Source organism: Herpailurus yagouaroundi, unplaced genomic scaffold, assembly GCF_014898765.1.
Source record: "Herpailurus yagouaroundi ecotype Mexico unplaced genomic scaffold, PumYag 28, whole genome shotgun sequence".
Classification (NCBI taxonomy): Eukaryota; Metazoa; Chordata; class Mammalia; order Carnivora; family Felidae; genus Herpailurus; species Herpailurus yagouaroundi.
Window position 1 is genome coordinate 96,328,301 of NW_024412376.1, and position 19,332 is coordinate 96,347,632.

Genomic DNA, 19,332 nt, shown 5'->3' on the forward strand with positions numbered 1-19,332 from the left:
ATGGAGATGCTGCTCAATATTTATCTAATGACATAAGGCTAGAAAAACACAGACTTCAGATGCAAAACCTGGCAGTAGCTATCACAATGGTGTGTAAGAAAAAAAGTCAACAATGTTAGTGCTGAAGGGTGGCTTGGCTGGGGTATACACACAAAAAAGATAAAAGATATATATATCTTTGAAAAGGCATAACGCAACCAGAAAAAAAAAAAAAGAAAAAAAAAAAACAACCTGACAAAGTATATTGAATGTTAGCCACTACCACCAAAACCACAGTTAACAGACCTCTGCAGTTTCTTTGCATAAAACTGGTTTGTCTTAACTTCCCAAAATATCAACGATCATGTAATCCAATCACCTTCCCGTTATAAGCAGAGGGCTAGATACTCTGTTAAGCTGTCTGCCTGGCTTCCATGAATATACTCTCCTAAAGTAAGTCAGAAAATATATGTTCTGACCTTCAGCTCTACTTTCTCTTAGGGAATGAAAGGGACTGTGAAAGTGCTGTCCCAGATTCCGAGAATTTCCCCCTCAGAACATTATGTAGGCAATAACAAAATAGGCCCGCAGGTCTGACACCTAAAGAGATGAGTGGCCTCTGAAGGCAGATTGCTCCAGATAGCTCTAAAAAATATTCACTCAAAAAGCAATGATAAACCAATAGGCAAACAAAATCTATCACTTACGTAGGATATACTGGTTATTTACACTTGGTATTCCACTGAATCAAAATTCAAGATACAATTTGATGCAAAAATCAAGATTTTTTTAAAGTAAGCTCTATGCCCAATGTGGGGCTTGAATTCGTGACTCCAAGGCCAAGAATCGTGGGCCCTACCACCTGAGCCAGCCGGGCACCCTGATGCAAAAATCAACATATTATATTGTCAGTGTCCGCCAAAAGTAACCACGGAATCTTCCAGAAACCACAGTTTATTATTATCGCCAGATGGGTAGCTCAACATAAACCAGCATGCTAATGGGGGGAGGGGGGCAGGAACCTCTAAAGTTTTTTATAACAAACATGTACTACATCTGTATTAAGAAAAAAATTAACTTGAGGTGCCTGGGTGGCTCAGTCATTAAGTATCCAACTTTAGCTCAGGTTATGATCTCATGGTTTGTGGGTTCAAGCCCCACATCGGGCTGTGCTGACAGCCTGGAGTCTGCTTAGGATTCTGTGTGTCTCTCGTTACCCCTCCCTCGCTCATGCTCTGTCTCTCTCTCTCTCAAAAATAAGTAAACACTAAAAACAAAAACAAAAAAGTTAACTTAAGAACCATAACTAAGTTTTGCCAATATAGAAAATTAATCATGAATGCCATTGTGACTTTACCAAAAAAAAAAAAAAAAAAAAAAAAGAATCTATATAGTTAGGAGAAAATCTAACCTGATGACAGGTAAAAGTTTTACTGTTAGAGATAAAGAAAAAATGTAAAGGAACCAGCTGCTAAAACCCCATTTGTCCCACGAACAAGCATGACTGAGGCCAAGTACATTACTATACTGCACTTCACATACCGTATGTAGAAGAACAGGTCCTTAATGGGGAAAATGGCAAAACTAATTATAGCACATCTGGGTGACCACCTTTGCGCCCCTAGAAGGGAATCAAATCTCTTAGACCCAGTCTCACTCATACCAGTAAGATCTAGGTCAAGAGAGCATAAGGCTCAAGGGACATACTCAACTGTAAGCTTTTCTGGGGCAGGATCAAGTCATTTTCACCTTCATATCTTCTATATCCAGAACTTGGCAGGTACCCTAAAAGGCTGGCTGAATGAACAGCACTGCTTTTGCTGAATAAGTAACAGTACCACATAGCTGTGCCCGCTGTGTGATCACAACTCTATAATCACTGCCTTTGCTCACAACCCTATAGGCTGCCTCTCATCATCCCGTCACATTCTAAGGGTGAGGCAATGGGCTCAGAATGGCCACCTAGCTTGCTAGCTGAAGATCATGGGGCTGGTACATGCTGGATCCAGAATGCAAAAGCCATTCCATCTTATAGGACCCCCTTGCTCTGGCCAATAAAGGACACAAGGGCTCGAAAACCTACCTGATGGGATGAAATCTAAGCTTCAGAATCCCCTGAAAGACTTGGATTTAAAAGAAAATAGCAATTATCCTGTTGGAATAAAATGAATGCACTATTTTTCCCTTATGAAAATAAATGAACTAGAACCCTTATATACTTTTAAAATTGGTGAAACAACAAATTTCACTTCCAAACACCAAGACAAAGCAGTTATTTCAAAGCATAGGACACCATACGGCCTACCGTAGCACTGTTCAAAAGAAGCCAAATACTCAGGTACAGCAACTCTTTGAACTAACACGGAGGTTTAACCACATTTCACATTACTGGTGAGGGAGAGTTTTCACTTAAAGGTTACAAACAACCCTCAAACCCCTTTGTACAAACGCATTCTTCAGGCAGCTGCTCCACAGAGCCGACAGAGCCACGTACAGGTTCCGGCAGGCGCGCTTCAGTGACTCATGGCCCGACTGTTACTGTGCGAAGACACACAAGACAAGCCTTTATTCCTTTCCCATTCCTCAGTACTGGGCTTGCCAAAGACTTCACTGCCAATATTCTGTAACATCTCAACTCAAACCCCAAAACGACGTAAATAAGTGGATTTTTTGGCTCAACATTTCCTATGATCACGCCATACGTTTTTTTGGGGAAAGAGCAAGTGAAGGCAAGCTCACGGTAATTAGTAAGTCACAACCCTGGTATTAGGTGTGTTTAAAACGGTAAGTAATACTTTTTCGAAACCGCTAATGAACACGTGAGAATGTGTAAACTTGAACAATCTCACAAACTTAAAACTGATTTGGGAATAGGACGGGTGATGGAGTGCAGGGAAAGAGAAAGAGGCTGGGCTCCAAAGTGGACATACATAATTCTTCAAATCTAAAATTCAATCAGGCTGTGATTCCTTTTCTGGTAAAGGGCAGCAATAAGGACTGCAAAATGTTTTGCAGATGATGGAAGATTACCAATTATGAGGAAGGTTCCACGTACACTAAATGAAAAATCGAAAAAACAAATCTCAAGCAGCTGTGACACTACATCTAAGGGGAACTCTCCATAAATGGTGACAGTGTTGGCATTACTCAAATTCATGAACTATGGGAGGTTATGGACAAACAAGATTGAGGGTAAAGTGGCTCAGTACATGATCTACTGTAGTAATTGAGGTTATGGCTGATTAAGTAAAAACTGTCAAAGGTGTAACAGATGATTTAAAATCCATGGAAGAGGTGAAGATTATCTGAGGTCACATAAGGATGTGAGAAAAATTACAAGAGTATAAATGAAGGGAAATCTGAAGTAAATAATAAGATTAAATCAGTAAATGTAACATGGGTGCCTGGCTGGTTCAGTCAGTACATCACATGATTCTTGAGCTCAAAGTTGTGTGTTCAAGCCCCGAGTTGGGCAGAGAGATTACTTAAAAAAAAAAAAAAAAAAAAGAAAGGTATGACATAAGATACTAGTGCAAGAATGACATACTGGACAACCAGGAAGAACCGGGAAAAATTACCACTGAAAATCCTGCTAACATTGCTTATTGGGGTGCCTGGGTGGCTCAGTCAGTTAAGCATCCAACTCTTGATTTCAGCTCAGGTCATGATCTCACGGTCGTGAGTTCAAGCCCCGCATCAGGCTCTGTGCTGGCAGTGTGGAGCCTGCTTAGGATTCTGTCTCCCCTCTCTCTCTGCCCCTTCCCCGCTCATGCTCTAAGTAAACATTAAAAAATTAATAAAAAATATTGCTTATGCATATATTTAATCAAATCTAAGTGTAATATTTTTTCCTTCCACATTTACTCTTAGTACTTACTATATGCCAAACCCTGCTCTAGACTCAATGGATACAACTCTAAGCAGACAAATTCTGTTTTGTGGCACTTACAGTCTAGGAGAAGGAGATGAACAACTAAAATAAATACTTTTCCCTTATGAAAAGGGAAATAAACAACTAAATATATACTTTTTCAATGGGTAAAAACCCTATGGAGGGAAATAAAAGAATAAAGATGGGTTCGGGTTCCTTTTCTACATGGGGTAGTTAAAGAAGTCTGTGCTGATAAGGGGGTGGCGTCCATTGCACAAATAGAGGGTAGAGTGATCAGGGCACAGAAAATAGCAAGGAGGCCAAGGAGGCCAACGTGGCCACAGTGCAAAGTACACCAGAGTATTCAGGAAGAGGGGTAGTAAGGGAGGGTAGAGAGGTAAGTTAACAGAGGGCTTTGGAGGCCCATGCAGGATGAGACAGAATAGACATTCTTATGCAAGTAGACCACATCTTGTTCATTTAGTAATAGCCCACCATCCCACAGTGGGTGGAATGTACAAACTGCCTTTAGGGCTAATTCTTAGCAAATTAAAACATTTTATTCAATCTTTCAACCCATGTTTAAATTAGTCTATGGTCACTTACTGCAGTAAATCAGCAGTTATGATCCAAAGTGAGACTTGAATCGACCTTCATGGGCTCCCTTAAAACCATGTTTTTGCATATGCAAAGGAACTACTTCAAAGTTGTCACCCCAAGTTAAGAATGACTTGCTGATGTTTTCAAGTGGCTTCAGAGCCTGCTGCAAAATCTATCAAACCCCTTTAGACGTGGCAGGAGTTCTCTGCCTCCCTCTCTCATCATTCAGGCTCCAGATCAAATGTTACCTCCTCTGAGAGACCTTTCCTGACCTCCCTCCCAAACATCTCACCACCACCCAAAAGAACTCCTCCCTGAGCCTGTCACTATCACATCACCAAGTTTGTATTACATGCCACCCACATTAAGTTACAAGATGTGGAAGACAAGAATTTTGTCTTATTGGCCACTGTTTCCAAGTCCCTAAAGGAGCACCAGGCACACAGCATGTGTTCACTAATTATGCACTCAATGCATAAATGGAAGCAATTTTTAGAAATATCTCCAAAGTCACCTGGAGCCAAGCCCTCAGAATAAGATTTATATAATTGGGGTCTAAAGCATGTTAAATAAGGAGAATCATTTTTCTTTTGTAGAAGAAACTCATTTTCCTAACACTTACCTATTATACAACAGACAAGCGATAAATTTATTCTTCTGGTCCATTTTATTTATCTTTGGTCTAAGACCAAATATAGCAGTATATTTTATCCTAAAGGGGCACTCCCAAAGTAGTTTAAGCCGTGGCTGGATCATTTGGGAAAATTCAGCTCCAAGGTGAAAACTTTGAAGAGGACAATCCTCTAGCACCTTAGTATTATTTTTATAATTATTTAAAGTATGCTTCATTTCATAGCCTCATCAGAATATCCCTTCAATATTATGCAAGTTTCCAGCATGAGCTTGTATAGAATGTTAAGTCAAATATTACCCTCCAAGGGATTCAAGAATATCATCTACTAAAGCTAGAAATCTAAGAGTTAAAATGATTATTCCAAGAGACCATAATTCTACCAGGTGCTGGTCACAGCACAGTGCAAATGAGGAAAAGAGGTGATTCTACATTTGGGAGTTTCAGTATTTTGTAAATATTGGTTTAATGTGCCTGAGGGACTATAATTCTGAAATAAGCAGATTTTTGTAAAATACTGCACACCAAGATTCTTTTTGTTTGCTTTCACTTAAGAGTAGAAATTCTTGGTGGGCAGGGCACCTGGGAGGCTCAGTTGGTTGAGGGTCCAACTCTTGATTTCAGCTCAGGTCATGATCCATGGTCATGGGATGGAGCTCTGTGATGGGCTCACGCATTGAGTGTGAAGCCTGCTTAAATTCATTCATTCATTCTCATTCATTCATTCATTCTCTCTCTCTCTCTCTCCCTCCCTCCCCCCGCCCTGCCTCTCTCCCCAATTTATGCTCTAAAATAAATTTTAACACAACATTTTTTAAAGAAATTCTTTAATACTCCATTTTATAAATTCTCATTTCTCTATAGCATGGCTAACATTAACTCCTTTTTTAAAAACAGCTATATTCCTTGGGGCTCCTGGGTGAGCTTCCAACTCTTGATTTCGTCTCAGGTCATGATCTCACAGTTCAGGAGCTTGAGCCCCGTGTCAGGCTCTGGGCTCTACCTGCCTCTCTCTCTCTGTCCCTCCCCTACTCATGCTCTCTCTCAAAAATAGACATTAAAAAAAATAAATTAATTAGAATAAATAAATATAAAATGCTATAATCCTTATTTGCTTTCATTTTACAATTCTACCTTTTCTCCCGAAAACTAACACTTCTTAAAATACCTACGTAACTAAAATAATTATGAACACCAATATCCCCGAATTCATCAGACAAATTGGGAATGAATATGAAGCGTATTCTTCTCCAGCAACACCTGGTCCTGAGTACTGAGAATTATCATTAAAAACTGGCTCTCCATTTACATTCTGTGATGCTCAACTTTAATGTAGTCCTACCAACACATAAGTGACCAGCACAAATATTTGTTCTTTGTTTTGAAGAACTGTGAACAAGGCCATAGGAGTGTGACCTCAGTGACAGATAATTTATAAGCTATGCACATTAGGGTGATTTCTACTACTTCTTCTGAAATGTGTATCAGCGAATAGTAAAAACAAAAATAATAATAATAATTTCCTTAGGCTACATATGATTTAGATGAACTGGTACAGATAAGCCACTTCTTTAGACTTCATTCTGGGACATTTCAACTGTCAAATGTCCTGAAGTGATGATTTTATATTATAATAAACTGATAGAATAGGTTTTCCCTAATTCTTTTACCAAGATATTTAAAAACCAATAATGTTTTGAGCAAGAGATGAAAACTCAGACTCACTTAAAAAGGTATCAGACTCTTCCCAGCTTTTATTAACTTTGCACAATTCCTTTTTGTCAAACTTCCAGGACCATCCCAATCCCAGCCTTCATATCCAGATATTCTCATGTCAGAAGAAACTTCCCATGTGAGTAATAAAAATTGCAAATTGCTAAAATGGTTAATTTCTGCCTCTTAGTCCCGATAAATACTGATGATTTTGGAAGCGGAACCAATAAAAATAAAGGAGGACACCTTCTAGTAAAAACTTGCGATTTGAAGGTAGGGTAGGAAGGGAGAAAGAAGTTAGCACGGTAACACCTATTCAAGTGCTTTGTAGTTTCTAGAATAAACACATGATCTCTTTTGAGAGGCTGACAAAAAACAATGACACTGGTCAACTATATCTGGCTGCACAACAAGGGAATTATAAAAGGACATAAGTGTATAGAAGAAGGAAATACAATAAAACCTTGGTTTGCAAGCATAATTTGTTCCAGAAACATGCCTGTAATCCAAAGCACTGATGTATCAAAGTGAATTTCAAGAACCACTGGCTCAGTTGTGATCATGTCACATTCGGCATTATGTACTACTCGTACTGCAAGACATCATTCATTTATCAAGTTAAAACTTATTAGAAATGCTTGCTCGTGGGGAACCTGGGTGGCTCAGTCGGTTGAGCGACCGACTTTGGCTCAGGTCATGATCTTGCAGTTCGTGGGTTCGAGCCCCGCATTGGGCTCTGTGCAGACGACTCAGAACCTGGAGCCTGCTTCAGATTCTGTGTCTCCCTCTCTCTGCCCCTTCCCCGCTCATGCTCTGTCTCTGTCTCTCAAAAATGAATAAACGTTAAAAAAAAATTAAAAAAGAAAAATAAAAAAGAAATGTTTGCTCGTGTCGCAGAACATCATAGACCGAGTTACTCGCAATCCAAGGTTTTGCTATACCTTACACTTTGCCTTGGGAACTCAACAGATCTAAGCCTTAGAAAAGGATTCCAAAGTCAGGCGGCCTTAAATCAATACCACTTCCCCTAAATTTAAGGGCAAACAGCACTAACATCATAGCTATTCACTCCCTAGCAAAGGGTGGCAGAAGGAATTCATCATTTGAGAGTTTCAACTTCAGAGATTAAAAAGTAAGGGATTCAGCACATATTTCTTTCACACCTACATCCTTCCACCACCTAGCTAATGGCCCCCGCTGACCTGCCCTGCTCCCCACCCCAAGCCTGGACAGATGTTAAGAGTTAATACAGACTCTCCACAAACTTATTCTCCAGTACTGGGTCACTCTGTTTTCCTTTCACATGCACTACTCCACTTTTCTAAGGATTCCAAAATATTTGCGACTGAAAGAAAAAGCATTAAGACTTGGATTGATTTTTTTAAACCAAAGTACAAACGACCCCAAAATTAACATTTTTTTTTCCTGACATTCAAAGTACATTAGGCCATCCCTCTGGTACTCTGTGTGCCACTCAAATCGTTTAACTACATGTCAAAGAACCTTAATGCTGACGCTAGATCAAATTAACCCGTGGGCACTAACAGATGTGACATACTAAATCTGAAACTACGACTGCACTTTACAAATTAATTGGGACACTGAAGTGATTCCTTTCCCCCCGAGGTACATTTGGCACTTATGGATACCACCAGCCCCACCCCCATCCAACCACAGCCATACCACCCTCATTATTCTACTGAGCCTGGGGACTACGTTCTCTCCTATTTCATGCTTCCTTTTCCTCTTCACCTTCCACAGGCCCTGCTTTCCTCCCCTCCTTCAACCTATCAGGATCATAATAAATATTCTTTCCTACGTGATTTTATTTCTGGCAAATGAACAGTTCTACGAAGAAAGCACTATGTATGTCACAAGACAGAAGTTTACCTGCCATACACTTTCAGGCACCTCTGATTTCAGTGGTTTATCTCGGCAGGAGAACTGCCTATTCCTCTGAGGAGCAAAACTGTCAGAGAAAATGGTCTACCCAACTACCCAAGCCTGAAAGCTGATGGAAATTGGTGTGGGAAGCTGTAACTTTGGCCCGCTCAGTCTGAGGCTGCCTAGCCCTCAGGCCTAGCTCATACCAGAGTTGCCTTTTTTCCTCTACCCCCAGGCCCAGGCACACAGCGGCTTCCTTCTCTTGGTGCTGCTGCCTCCAAGCGCTGCTGCTCCGTGGGGAACTCCTCCCTGCTAATCTTACTGCCAAGGGGGATGCAGGCTCTTTAATTCCCTCTTCCTCACAGTCCCCAAAGACACTGACAAGGGCCTTTTATTGTATAAAGGGCTTTACCACCAACCATTACAAAGAGTACAAGGTGTACAACCCTGGGGAAGTTAGAGCTTCCACAGAATTATTGCAATTGTGGTCCCTGGATCTATAATTTCTATTTTCTACCAGCCATCAACTGGTTTAAAAACTCTCCTCCTTTCAATGTAATCTAAGTCAGTGATTCCATACTTTCAGAATTTAGGAGCCAGAAGAATTAAAAAGGGAGGAGGAGGAGGAGGACAAAGAGAAGGAGGAGGGGCGTCAGAGGGGAGGGGGAAGGGAAGAGGAGAAGAGGCGGCAGCAGCAGCAGCAGCAGCAGAAAAGAGGGAAAAAAGGAAAGAAAACGCACATAGGGGTTAAACATTTTTTCTGGTAAAAGGACAATAAAAACAAGCAAATGTTCACCATCTGCCAGTACTATAAATAAAATAATTTTTATTACACACACAGAAAAGTCCACCCTTCAAACTATAATAGGTTAATCTTTAAAAAAAAAATCATGTTATATATATATATTTTTTTTTCCTTCTGATTTTGCTTTGGAGAAATGAAAACAAATTCCATTGAGGAGCTGGTGCTTAGGAACAGGGATTGAGTCCAGTCTCACATTCAGAGTTACGGTGAAAAGATAAAATAACCTCTTTGCCTCAACTACACAGCTTTTTAAAAATTCAACCCACAGCAATGCCTCCTTCCAAAGCACATGGAACAAATACTGTGCCCAGAGCAAAGCTGGAGCTCGAACCTCAAATTCTGGGAGATTGGCAGCTCCTGGTCAGTTACTGATTAGATACTGAAGGAGTATCGCCTAGTTCCTAAAAACCCTTCCTAGTTGTATGAAAAGCAAGAAATATTACTTTAATACCATCAAAAAATGACAAATTAGGTCAAAATGCTGATTTAAAAATCTTTATTATGTACTTCAAACTGTTCCAAAAACCCCAAATGTATCTGGACTTACTTGGCCTTAATAAAGAACAGCTGGGCAACAGGACTTGTTCTTTATTAGTTAAAACTAGGCCAAAAAAGTGGCCAAAAAAAAATCTTAAATTGTACACATCCCCCCAAATTTGTTTCCTAAAGCCAAAGCTATTTGAGACTGAATTTTACGAAGCTAAAACCTTCTATTTTCCACAGTTAATATGTAAATAACAGCTCAAATGCTTTTCTTTTGAGAAAACCCCTTGGCAAACTCTGTTATGGAACCTGAACCCTCAACAGGAGAACTTAATCCAAGCATAAATCTAGGGTATTACTTCCTTTTACAAAGCAGTGGTAGTTCATGAAAGAAAGCCATTACTTGAAAGCAGTAGGGCAAAAAAATCTAGGCAATAGATTTACGTGGGAAATTACAATGTTACGTTATAAACTCTTAATAAACAAAAGCATTTTACTTACGATGTTCCCTGCTGAGAATTAGTGTGGTTTTTTGAAGATGTATCATATTGTTCTGTGGGGAAAGGCAAATGATCAAAGCAACACAGTGAGATATATTCATGAGTTTCTTATAACCCCCCCCCTTTTTTTTTTTTTGCTGTCCCTCCACCGCTGTCCTCACCTTTTCCACCTAATCGTTTAGTATGCTTGAACTCAGTCAACCACAGTGCTTGCTATACACACCGCACTTGGTACAATCTCACCATTATATAATAACTTACATCACCTCTAGAGTAGACTTGCTCAGAATCAAAGAATCCTGAACAGAGCAAAAACACAGAAAAGAACTGCTTGCAGCACACACTGCCACATGGCTGGTAACTTTCCTACGTGCTGGAACCTGACTTTCCTTGACGTCGGGTTGTGGGGGGCGGCTCACGTGTTAGCACTATCAAAGGGCGGCACTCACTCTCACCTGGTCTGACCTCACCTATCTTTCAGTGATTTGCTAGCACTCCCTTTTCTCAGCCTCTGTATTTGGTCAAGTGTGCTCCCCTTCTCATCCGTACCCCCGTTATTCAACACCTGCCCCCATTCATTTATTCAACAGCTATCTGCAGAATGCCTCACAGATACAAGATGTTCAAGGCATTTGATCCTGTCCTCGATGAGCTTACAATTAACTGAGGAACACGTGACAGGCACACAAACATAGATCTATGACCCCAGGCAGTGTGAGATGAGTACACAAATCAATCATATAAATTAACTGTACCAGGAATCTAGGGAATGGTCTGTTGACTATGACTAAAGAAGGCAAGTTAGGCAAGGAGCAAAATGAATTGTGTCACAAAAGATGGGGGAGATTTTGACAGAATGACTGCTCTGGCCACAGAGAGACAGGAGGGTGAGGAAGGCCTTTGGCAGAAGAGACTGTGTGAGCCAAGGCAAAGAAGAGGGAAGATTTAAAATGGCACAGATTTGGAAACAGTAAGGGCGGGGCGCAAAAGGTGTGGACACCACAGAAAGATGGGTGAAGGTTGAATTTTAGAGGGCACTGGATGCCACCACGATGGTAAGTTATAACATTGTTAGGCAATGAGACATCGCCAAAGGTCTAAACAGGAACATGACAGATTCCTCAGAAAGATTAGTCTAGTGGTGCCACCTGATAGAACCTAGAAGGGAATGGGGAAATAGTAAATGTGGAGGAAACGAGCCAGCTGGGAGCCTGCTCTAGGTGTGAGGTAATAGCTGAAACAGAACTTGAAGTAGAATGGCAATATGGGTGCCTTTTAAGACACGGTTGAAGATTTCCCAAAAATGTCATGTGGAGACCCTGCAATTAATCACTCTGTCCTCGTGGTGGCAGCAGCTCTTCCATGATATTTTTGAACTGCTTCCCCTTGGGGCTAAAGCTGGAGGCAGGACTACAAATGGGAGGGGCTAAGGTCACTCTTCAACACAATCACAGGGACTCCCATACAGTGTTCTTCACTGGGTCTTAAGCACCACGAGGCTTGGTTATCCTCAGGCAGTCATGTTTTTGCAAACCTGGGAACATAAATACTGGGGCATGCAAGTAAAACCCTTATACCTCATTCTCTACAGACTCTAAAACCTGAAGATAACCTCTCAAGAAATTTGAATTCTCTTGCTGAGCATACTTTGAGAAACACATGTCAAATTCTACTTTTCTGATCACTAAATCGGCAAGTAATCCACTCCCTCTTCATCCAACATACAACTAGACCCTTCTAGGGTCCAACGAGGCCCTGCAAAGGCCAGTCTCACAAAAGGGAACAAGGTTCCCCAGAACACCAACAGACAGAGTGGCAGCAGCAGGAAAAACCCCAGGGTAAGCATCTAGTGAGCCAAGATCTACTGGAGTCCTGCCAGGGTCTGAAAACGTATCAGAACAAGGGGGAATCAGCCCATGCTACTCCAGTGGCCAAGAGGGCCATCCATCCGCAGCCAAAAAAAGTGCTTACCAGCTCATCTTCAACTATATTTTTGCTATAAGAAGGAAATCAAACAAAGAATTAAAGGGAATCTTTCTAAACCAAGACTGAGCAATCATCAGAGCTGTAAGCCAGTGGAAGGCATACAATCTGCCTGACTGGCAGACCTACCAAAGGGGGTAGCTCAGGGAGAGCAACAAGTAAAAGGGGCACATACTACTCCTGTCCACAGCTAAGCTGGCAATGCATCTAAGACTTGTGCCACTCTCACTGCTTATCTGTCTCTGTATAGGCAGCCAAGACGTTGAGAAAAAAAGATTTCCCCATCTCCCCCAAGAAGCCACCAATTTCTGTTAATTTTACCTTGCTACTTTTATACAATACTGTGGCAAGATGATCAGGTTTACTTCTCTGCATGTAGGGGAAATTCAGTAATAAATTCATTGAAGATCTTATTCAACATCTAGAGCAGGGGATGGCGAACTTTTTCTATAAAGGTTAGACAGTAAATATTGTGGACTTTGCATGCTGTACCTTGTAGCATAATAATAAATGAATGGTAAGGCTGTGTCCTAATAAAACCTTTACAAAATATAGATGCAGAACAGACGGACTCTCAGGCTATGATGGGCCCACTCCCATTCTAGAGGAAGGGATATTCTGCTTCTTGCTTTCCTCACCTTTTCTATTCTCCCCACATCCTTGTAATTTAAACAATAGAATAATAAAGGGAAAAATGTAAGTGAGGGAAAAGAATGAGGTGGGGAGATCTGAGAAAGAGTCACCTCCATGAAATATCTAAGAACAATCTTTTCCTGACATACATACATATCCTACTTTGGTAGCCCGATTTTTTGAAGATTAGCACTTCGTAACTTGGATGCCCACCGTATATTACTAAACTAAATGACTGCAAATACCTGAGTCATTTTTAGAAGGTTTCAAATGCCTTGTATGTAGTTGGGACACAAAAAAATTTGCTGAACCAAGGGGTTACTGATGAAGAGAAAGGCTAGACCTAGTTAGCTTACTTCTGTTTCCCCCTAAATTCCCAACTATTTACAATCCATAAAGAGAGACAAACAAGAATTACAGGGTGAATACATACAGGAAAAACTAAAGCATCTGTGTGCTCTATTCCTTATACAAATTTCTTACTTTTTTTTAGAAAAAAAAAAACAAAACAAAACAACACAACACAAGAACCACACAAAATACCCCAATCTATTCTTATATATAATTCCTGAATTATAATGCTTTGAGAGTCACATTCAAAATGTGTAGCACACATCAGCTAATTATATAATTATATATTAATTATATATACAGCTAATTGTTATAATTATAACACATTATATTTGTTAAGTATTTTACTACGACCTCTTCATTAACTCTTTGCAACAATCTGAAATTCCATCCAAGGAACAGTTTTATGTTTTCCCTCCTTTCCTATGCTTTCAACAGAGGAAGCCCTCATCTGTGCTAAGCCATTTTTCATTAATTTTCTTATATTAAAACAGTAAAAACTATGCTTTGTTTTTCAATGCAAAAATCAGTTCCACGCAATTTACTTACTTTGGTTTTGAGTTGCAGAACTGATGTGCTGAGAATCCTAGAAAGAAAAATAAAAATCTCCAGTTCTCAAAATACTAAGGTTTATAAATCTTATGTGGCATCACCACTAAGTCTGATGAACACTGATAAATCTAATTTTTACATAAAATAGGTTTTATTTCTTCTCCTGTTTCCTAGAGTTTACTTTTCCTTACAGCAAAGATAGATTTATTTTATTTTATTTTATTTTATTTTATTTTATTTTATTTTATTTTATTTTATTTTATGCAAAGCATAAGGTTTACCTTAAAACCAGTAATAATGAACATTTTTTAAAAACTATCATGAGAAAATATGGAAAGTATCTAACATGGCAAATTCTGGTTTGGGTAGATATAACCTCTTTTTAAAACAATACCATGGAAAGGAATAGCTATAATATATTAACAATGCACATGCATACAAAGCTGGACAAAACACAGATCTGAAGGTGCCATTTCTATAGCTCCAAGGAGATCCAAAAGTACAAATAAGCAAAGGAAAACGGCAGTGTTTAAAATTCATTGTTCACAAATGCTTCAATGAAACATGCAAGTCAGCAACTGATCCACTTGTTACTAAAACCAGCGCTAATGTAGATGATCATATCAAACTTTAAGAAAATTAGGAAGTATAAGAAGTGGAAGATTTATGTATTAGACCTGAACTAGGAATCAGACACTTACCTTACTTACTTTCCCTGCACTTCTGTTTTCCCATTTGTAAGAGTCTCAAATGAGAGAATTTACTGAAAAGTCCTAAATGCTTTCATAAGCTATAAAACTTGGTACAAATGTAAGATGTTCTTACTGACATAGTTTGGAGAGTGAAGTGTCTGAAAACATTATGAAGCATTTTAAGCGCTAAATTAACTGCAATTTTAACCTTATCTGCAAATATTCCAACAGCTAGTGCTAGATTAATCTGGTTCACAGCAATACTTAAGACTTTTCACTGATGTGGATACAGTGCCTACTGTACTTGTAAGGAATTACCTTTGTCGGAAAAGGAAATTTGGAGGGCTCGGCTGTACTGGGCGTATGTATTGCTGTCAAAGGAGGCGGCCATGAATGGGTCATTTCCTGGAAAGAGATTTGGAAAGGGATGAACAATTATAAATAGAACACTTATTGCTATGTAAGTTAACTTTATTTAAGACTTTTTTTTAACATTTATTCATTTTTGAGAGAGAGAGAGAGGGAGCAAGAGAGGGGCAGACAGAGAGGGAGACACAGACTCCGAAGCAGGCTCCAGGCCCCAAGCTGTCAGCACAGAGCCCGACGCAGGGCTCGAACTCACAAACCGTGAGATCATGACCTAAACCTAAGTCGGACGCTAAACTCACTGAGCCACCCAGGCGCTCCAGCTTTTTAAAGTGGGTTGATAGTAAATAAAAAGTGAAATCTTAAAAGTTATTTTACTTTAAAAAAAAACCCTACTTAATGGGCTATGTTCAAACACCAAAGATCTCCAACTCACAAAACAGTAATCAGTTCAAAGAAGAAAAACAAGAATGCAGAACATGAATGGTCTTAACACTGAATATTATAAAGCATATAAACAGTAATAGGTATTAACAGAGCTTATGTAACCGTGAACACAGAGTCTCTACTCAATGCGTTCTTTCTCCCTCAGCTTCTTTATTGCATTTCCTGGAATTATTTAAGTTCAAAGGAAGAAGAACTTTCCTGTTTGACTTAAGCAAACAAGTAATTCAGGTCACTTGTTCCACTTGGGAGAGTTTTAATGGATTTGACCCTTCCCTGATACACACTATTAGTACATATGAACTTTTTTGGAGGAAAGGGCCTTTAAAAATTACGTTCCCGGGGCGCCTGGGTGGCGCAGTCGGTTAAGCGTCCGACTTCAGCCAGGTCACGATCTCGCGGTCCGTGAGTTTGAGCCCCGCGTCGGGCTCTGGGCTGATGGCTCAGAGCCTGGAGCCTGTTTCCGATTCTGTGTCTCCCTCTCTCTCTGCCCCTCGCCCGTTCATGCTCTGTCTCTCTCTGACCCAAAAATAAATAAACATTGAAAAGAAAAATTAAAAAAAAAAAAAAATTACGTTCCCTTTCCAGCAACAGAAGTTTCACTTCTATTCACTATTTTCATGGAGGCAAGATTTTTAGATCTTCCAAATTAATATATATATATATATCCTGACATGAATTCTTTTTTTTCTGAGTGCATTCATGACTTATACTCTGCTTTGCTAAAAACCTGGCCCTAAACAGAATGTCAGATTAAATATGTCCAATCACAAATATATGCAGGTGCACACACAATTTCTTAAAATGGCATTGAGATCATGAATATCAACCCCTTCGTTTTACAGATGAGAAAACTGAAGTCTGAAATGACCGGATTTGGTGTCCCAGGAAGCTGATGGCTGAGAGCACAGGGTGTGGGCCCCTTCGCTTATCCAGTCTAACTAAGAGAAAGAAGTTCATTCCCACACATCTCAGACTTGCTTGGTAAACTGGCTTAAAGATGGACAGGCGACTCCCTATGAGCAAGCTCGTGACCCCAGATTTCCTGCTGAATTACTTCACCTGTATAACACACTGTCTACTATAGCATTTCTCTTCAGAGTGTGGACCAACCTCTCCATTGCCACAGAAATGCCATCTGATCCTTGAACAACTGGAGACGGATCTCTAGCAAGTATTTCCATTCCCAGACTCTGCACTTTTCCCCTTGCCTTTCCCCACAGCCACTCTCTTGGTGGCTATCACCCCAGGACAGACATAAATGACCTGGCACAGTGACAAGAAGAGTAACTGATGCTGGCTTTCTTGAGTAATTTTTGTTAAAGGTGAAGACATGTCCATGCCTACTGACTAACCATCTGCTTTGTTCAGCACAAAGGAAGAATCCTGTCCGAGAATATAATGGAAAGAGCAACCACTCTGGAGCCAGAGTCCCAGACTGGAATCCTAACTGATCCTCACCAGCCCTGGCAGCCTACAGTCCCTGAGCTCTCTGCACCTCTGTTCTCAGTGAGGGGTGAACTAAGACCACTTATTTTTCTAAGTAGAATGAGGGTAATTTATGTAAAATGCTTGGATACATGGTCATAAAAAGTACTTAATAAATTAAAAGCATCACAACTTTTAATTAAGTCTAGTTTTGAAAGAATTTCAATACTGCACCAAAGCGAGCTCCCTGCTGTTTTATTTATTTGACTATCCTTTAAGGAACAGGATCAATATAATGCTACAATATAAAAATATAATTAATTGAGGTGTTTGAAAGTATCCCCCCTTCTGTTTTCCAAGAATTTCTTTAGAATCCCAATGGCATCTATGACTTTTAGTTACCAATTATTCCCAGAAAATGTCCATTGTGCTCACAATGCCTAGGGCTGCCCCAGCTATTAAATTAGGCAGTTGGAAAGTGCATAAACTCTTTCAGGACCTAAGTTGTTTGCCAACAGCCTGAAAGAATTTATATACTTCCCTAAATGCCGGGCTTACTGGAGGGAGTTAGGCCGTAGGAGAATTGGGGCCATAAGGCAAGGAGGCTGCCCAGAATTGCACACAAGGCCATGAACTCGCTCCCTATCTTAACAATGACTTACCACACGAATGAGGGTAAATCAGGTGGCACCTGCCTGGGTCTTAGCTTCCAGGTGCCACGGAGATGTTGCTCCTTGCTCTCTACCTTGCTCACTCTGCTCTAGACACACTGTCTGCTTCCTCTAACTTCTGGTGCTCCTCGAATACACCAACCTGTTCCCACCTCAAGGCTTTTTGCATTCTTTCCTCTGCTCATCCTCTTCATTTGCCTGCTATGGGAATCACTGCACTCATCAATACCTGATATTTTTATTATGTAATTATCTTCCTCCTGTAATCCCCATTAGAACAAGAACTAGGTCTTATTCACGTGGCATCGCCAGTGCCTAGAAAAGTACTTGAGGCTTAGGGGCTATTTGTTGCAAAAATGAATGAACAAGTAACAGTGCTACCACTCACTGTACCAGAATTGCTAGAATGCTGCGCTGAGGTACTGTCTATGAGTACTGTGCTGACTTCCCCAGGAGGCTGTCCAGGCCATGCCACTGTAAGTAGAAAACCCGAGCTGTTGCCTTACGCCCCCTGAGGACACGAGGGCACAGTCCGCTGTCTGGAACTCATGTGTGACCAATTCCTAATCTCCAGTACTGTCTGCTATCTTCTTACCCCATCAGCCTGCAGGAATTATAGGCCTTTGTTAAAACACTTCCACTCTTCATATTTCCACCAGAGAACCAAGAAAGATTTTTCTATGATTGTTTTTTCTGTGAGGAAACTATTTACTGCTTCTATCACCCATCAGAAATATTTGTGTTAGGATTCCTGGCAATCTTCATAAATCGCTGGTAAAAGAGAAGAACATGAACCACGAGGCAGAGGAAAGTACCTGGATCAGCACTAGAGAGTGAGACCTAGATAGGACCCTAGGGATCATCTATTAGCCCAGGGCCTTCATTTTACCAACAAGGAGACTGAGGCCCAAGGAGTGCACATAACATGGCTGGAGCCCCCAAGAGAGGGTGAGTGTAGGGGGAAAGACTCTAAGTCTCCACTCTGCAAAGGCTTGTGCCCCTCCCCAGTCCAGGGTATCCTTCTATTTGCTCTCCCTATGATTTTCAAATGAAAATACTCACCTGGTAGCTTGCATTAACTGTTCACTTTCATGCCTTTCCAGGTAAGCAAGAACCCATGAAAGTGACACTGGCGGAGAGGGGAGGGACGATGAATAGGTTTATTAAATTAAAACTGCTTGTCTGATACTCTAATACCATCCTCCTAAATAAGGGATTTCATGAGGAGTATATTAACACATCAAAATCTAAGAGCAACATTTGATATACACAGAAGACAAGCAATCTATATTGTTGCATTTACTTTTGAAATAACTGTAAAACAAATCACACACACTTTCAGAGAAAATGCTAAGGCCATATTTTATAACTAAGTCATTTGTTGTTTTATTACTCATCACACCAAAGGATTTCAGAAATATCAGAAGAGGATGAGACAAAAGTTTAACCAACATAACCTGTTTATTATTAATCTTACTTGCTTGTTCATAAAAATTGTTCAAGTTTAGCAGTACAAAGTGTGTTTCCTTAGAGATATTTCTTAGAAGATTCCAACTATAAAAGTAGGGGACAAAAATTATAAAACAGAAATGATGGAACTGCTTTTCAAATATCTGAACATCTGGTTAGACACTACCTTTGTCAAAAACTTTGCAAGTGAGGGGCTCCTGGGTGGCTCAGTCAGTTAAGGGCCCGACTTGGGCTCAGGGCATGATCTCACAGTTCGTAGGTTCAAGTGCCGTTTAG

At 40.2% G+C, this 19,332-nt stretch overlaps 1 protein-coding gene across 3 annotated transcripts in view; it reads right to left on the reverse strand.

Annotated features, from left to right (window-relative positions):
* AFF1 (ALF transcription elongation factor 1) overlaps positions 1-19,332 on the reverse strand; it is a 135,702-nt gene that overhangs the window by 36,921 nt on the left and 79,449 nt on the right. For all 3 annotated transcript variants that reach the window (XM_040478867.1, XM_040478858.1, XM_040478849.1), the window contains exons 5-7: positions 14,996-15,082; positions 13,983-14,019; positions 10,468-10,519 (exon numbers count right to left, since the gene is read on the reverse strand). In XM_040478867.1, coding sequence (XP_040334801.1) covers positions 10,468-10,519; positions 13,983-14,019; positions 14,996-15,082 — 176 coding nt within the window. The remainder of the gene's footprint in view (positions 1-10,467; positions 10,520-13,982; positions 14,020-14,995; positions 15,083-19,332) is intronic.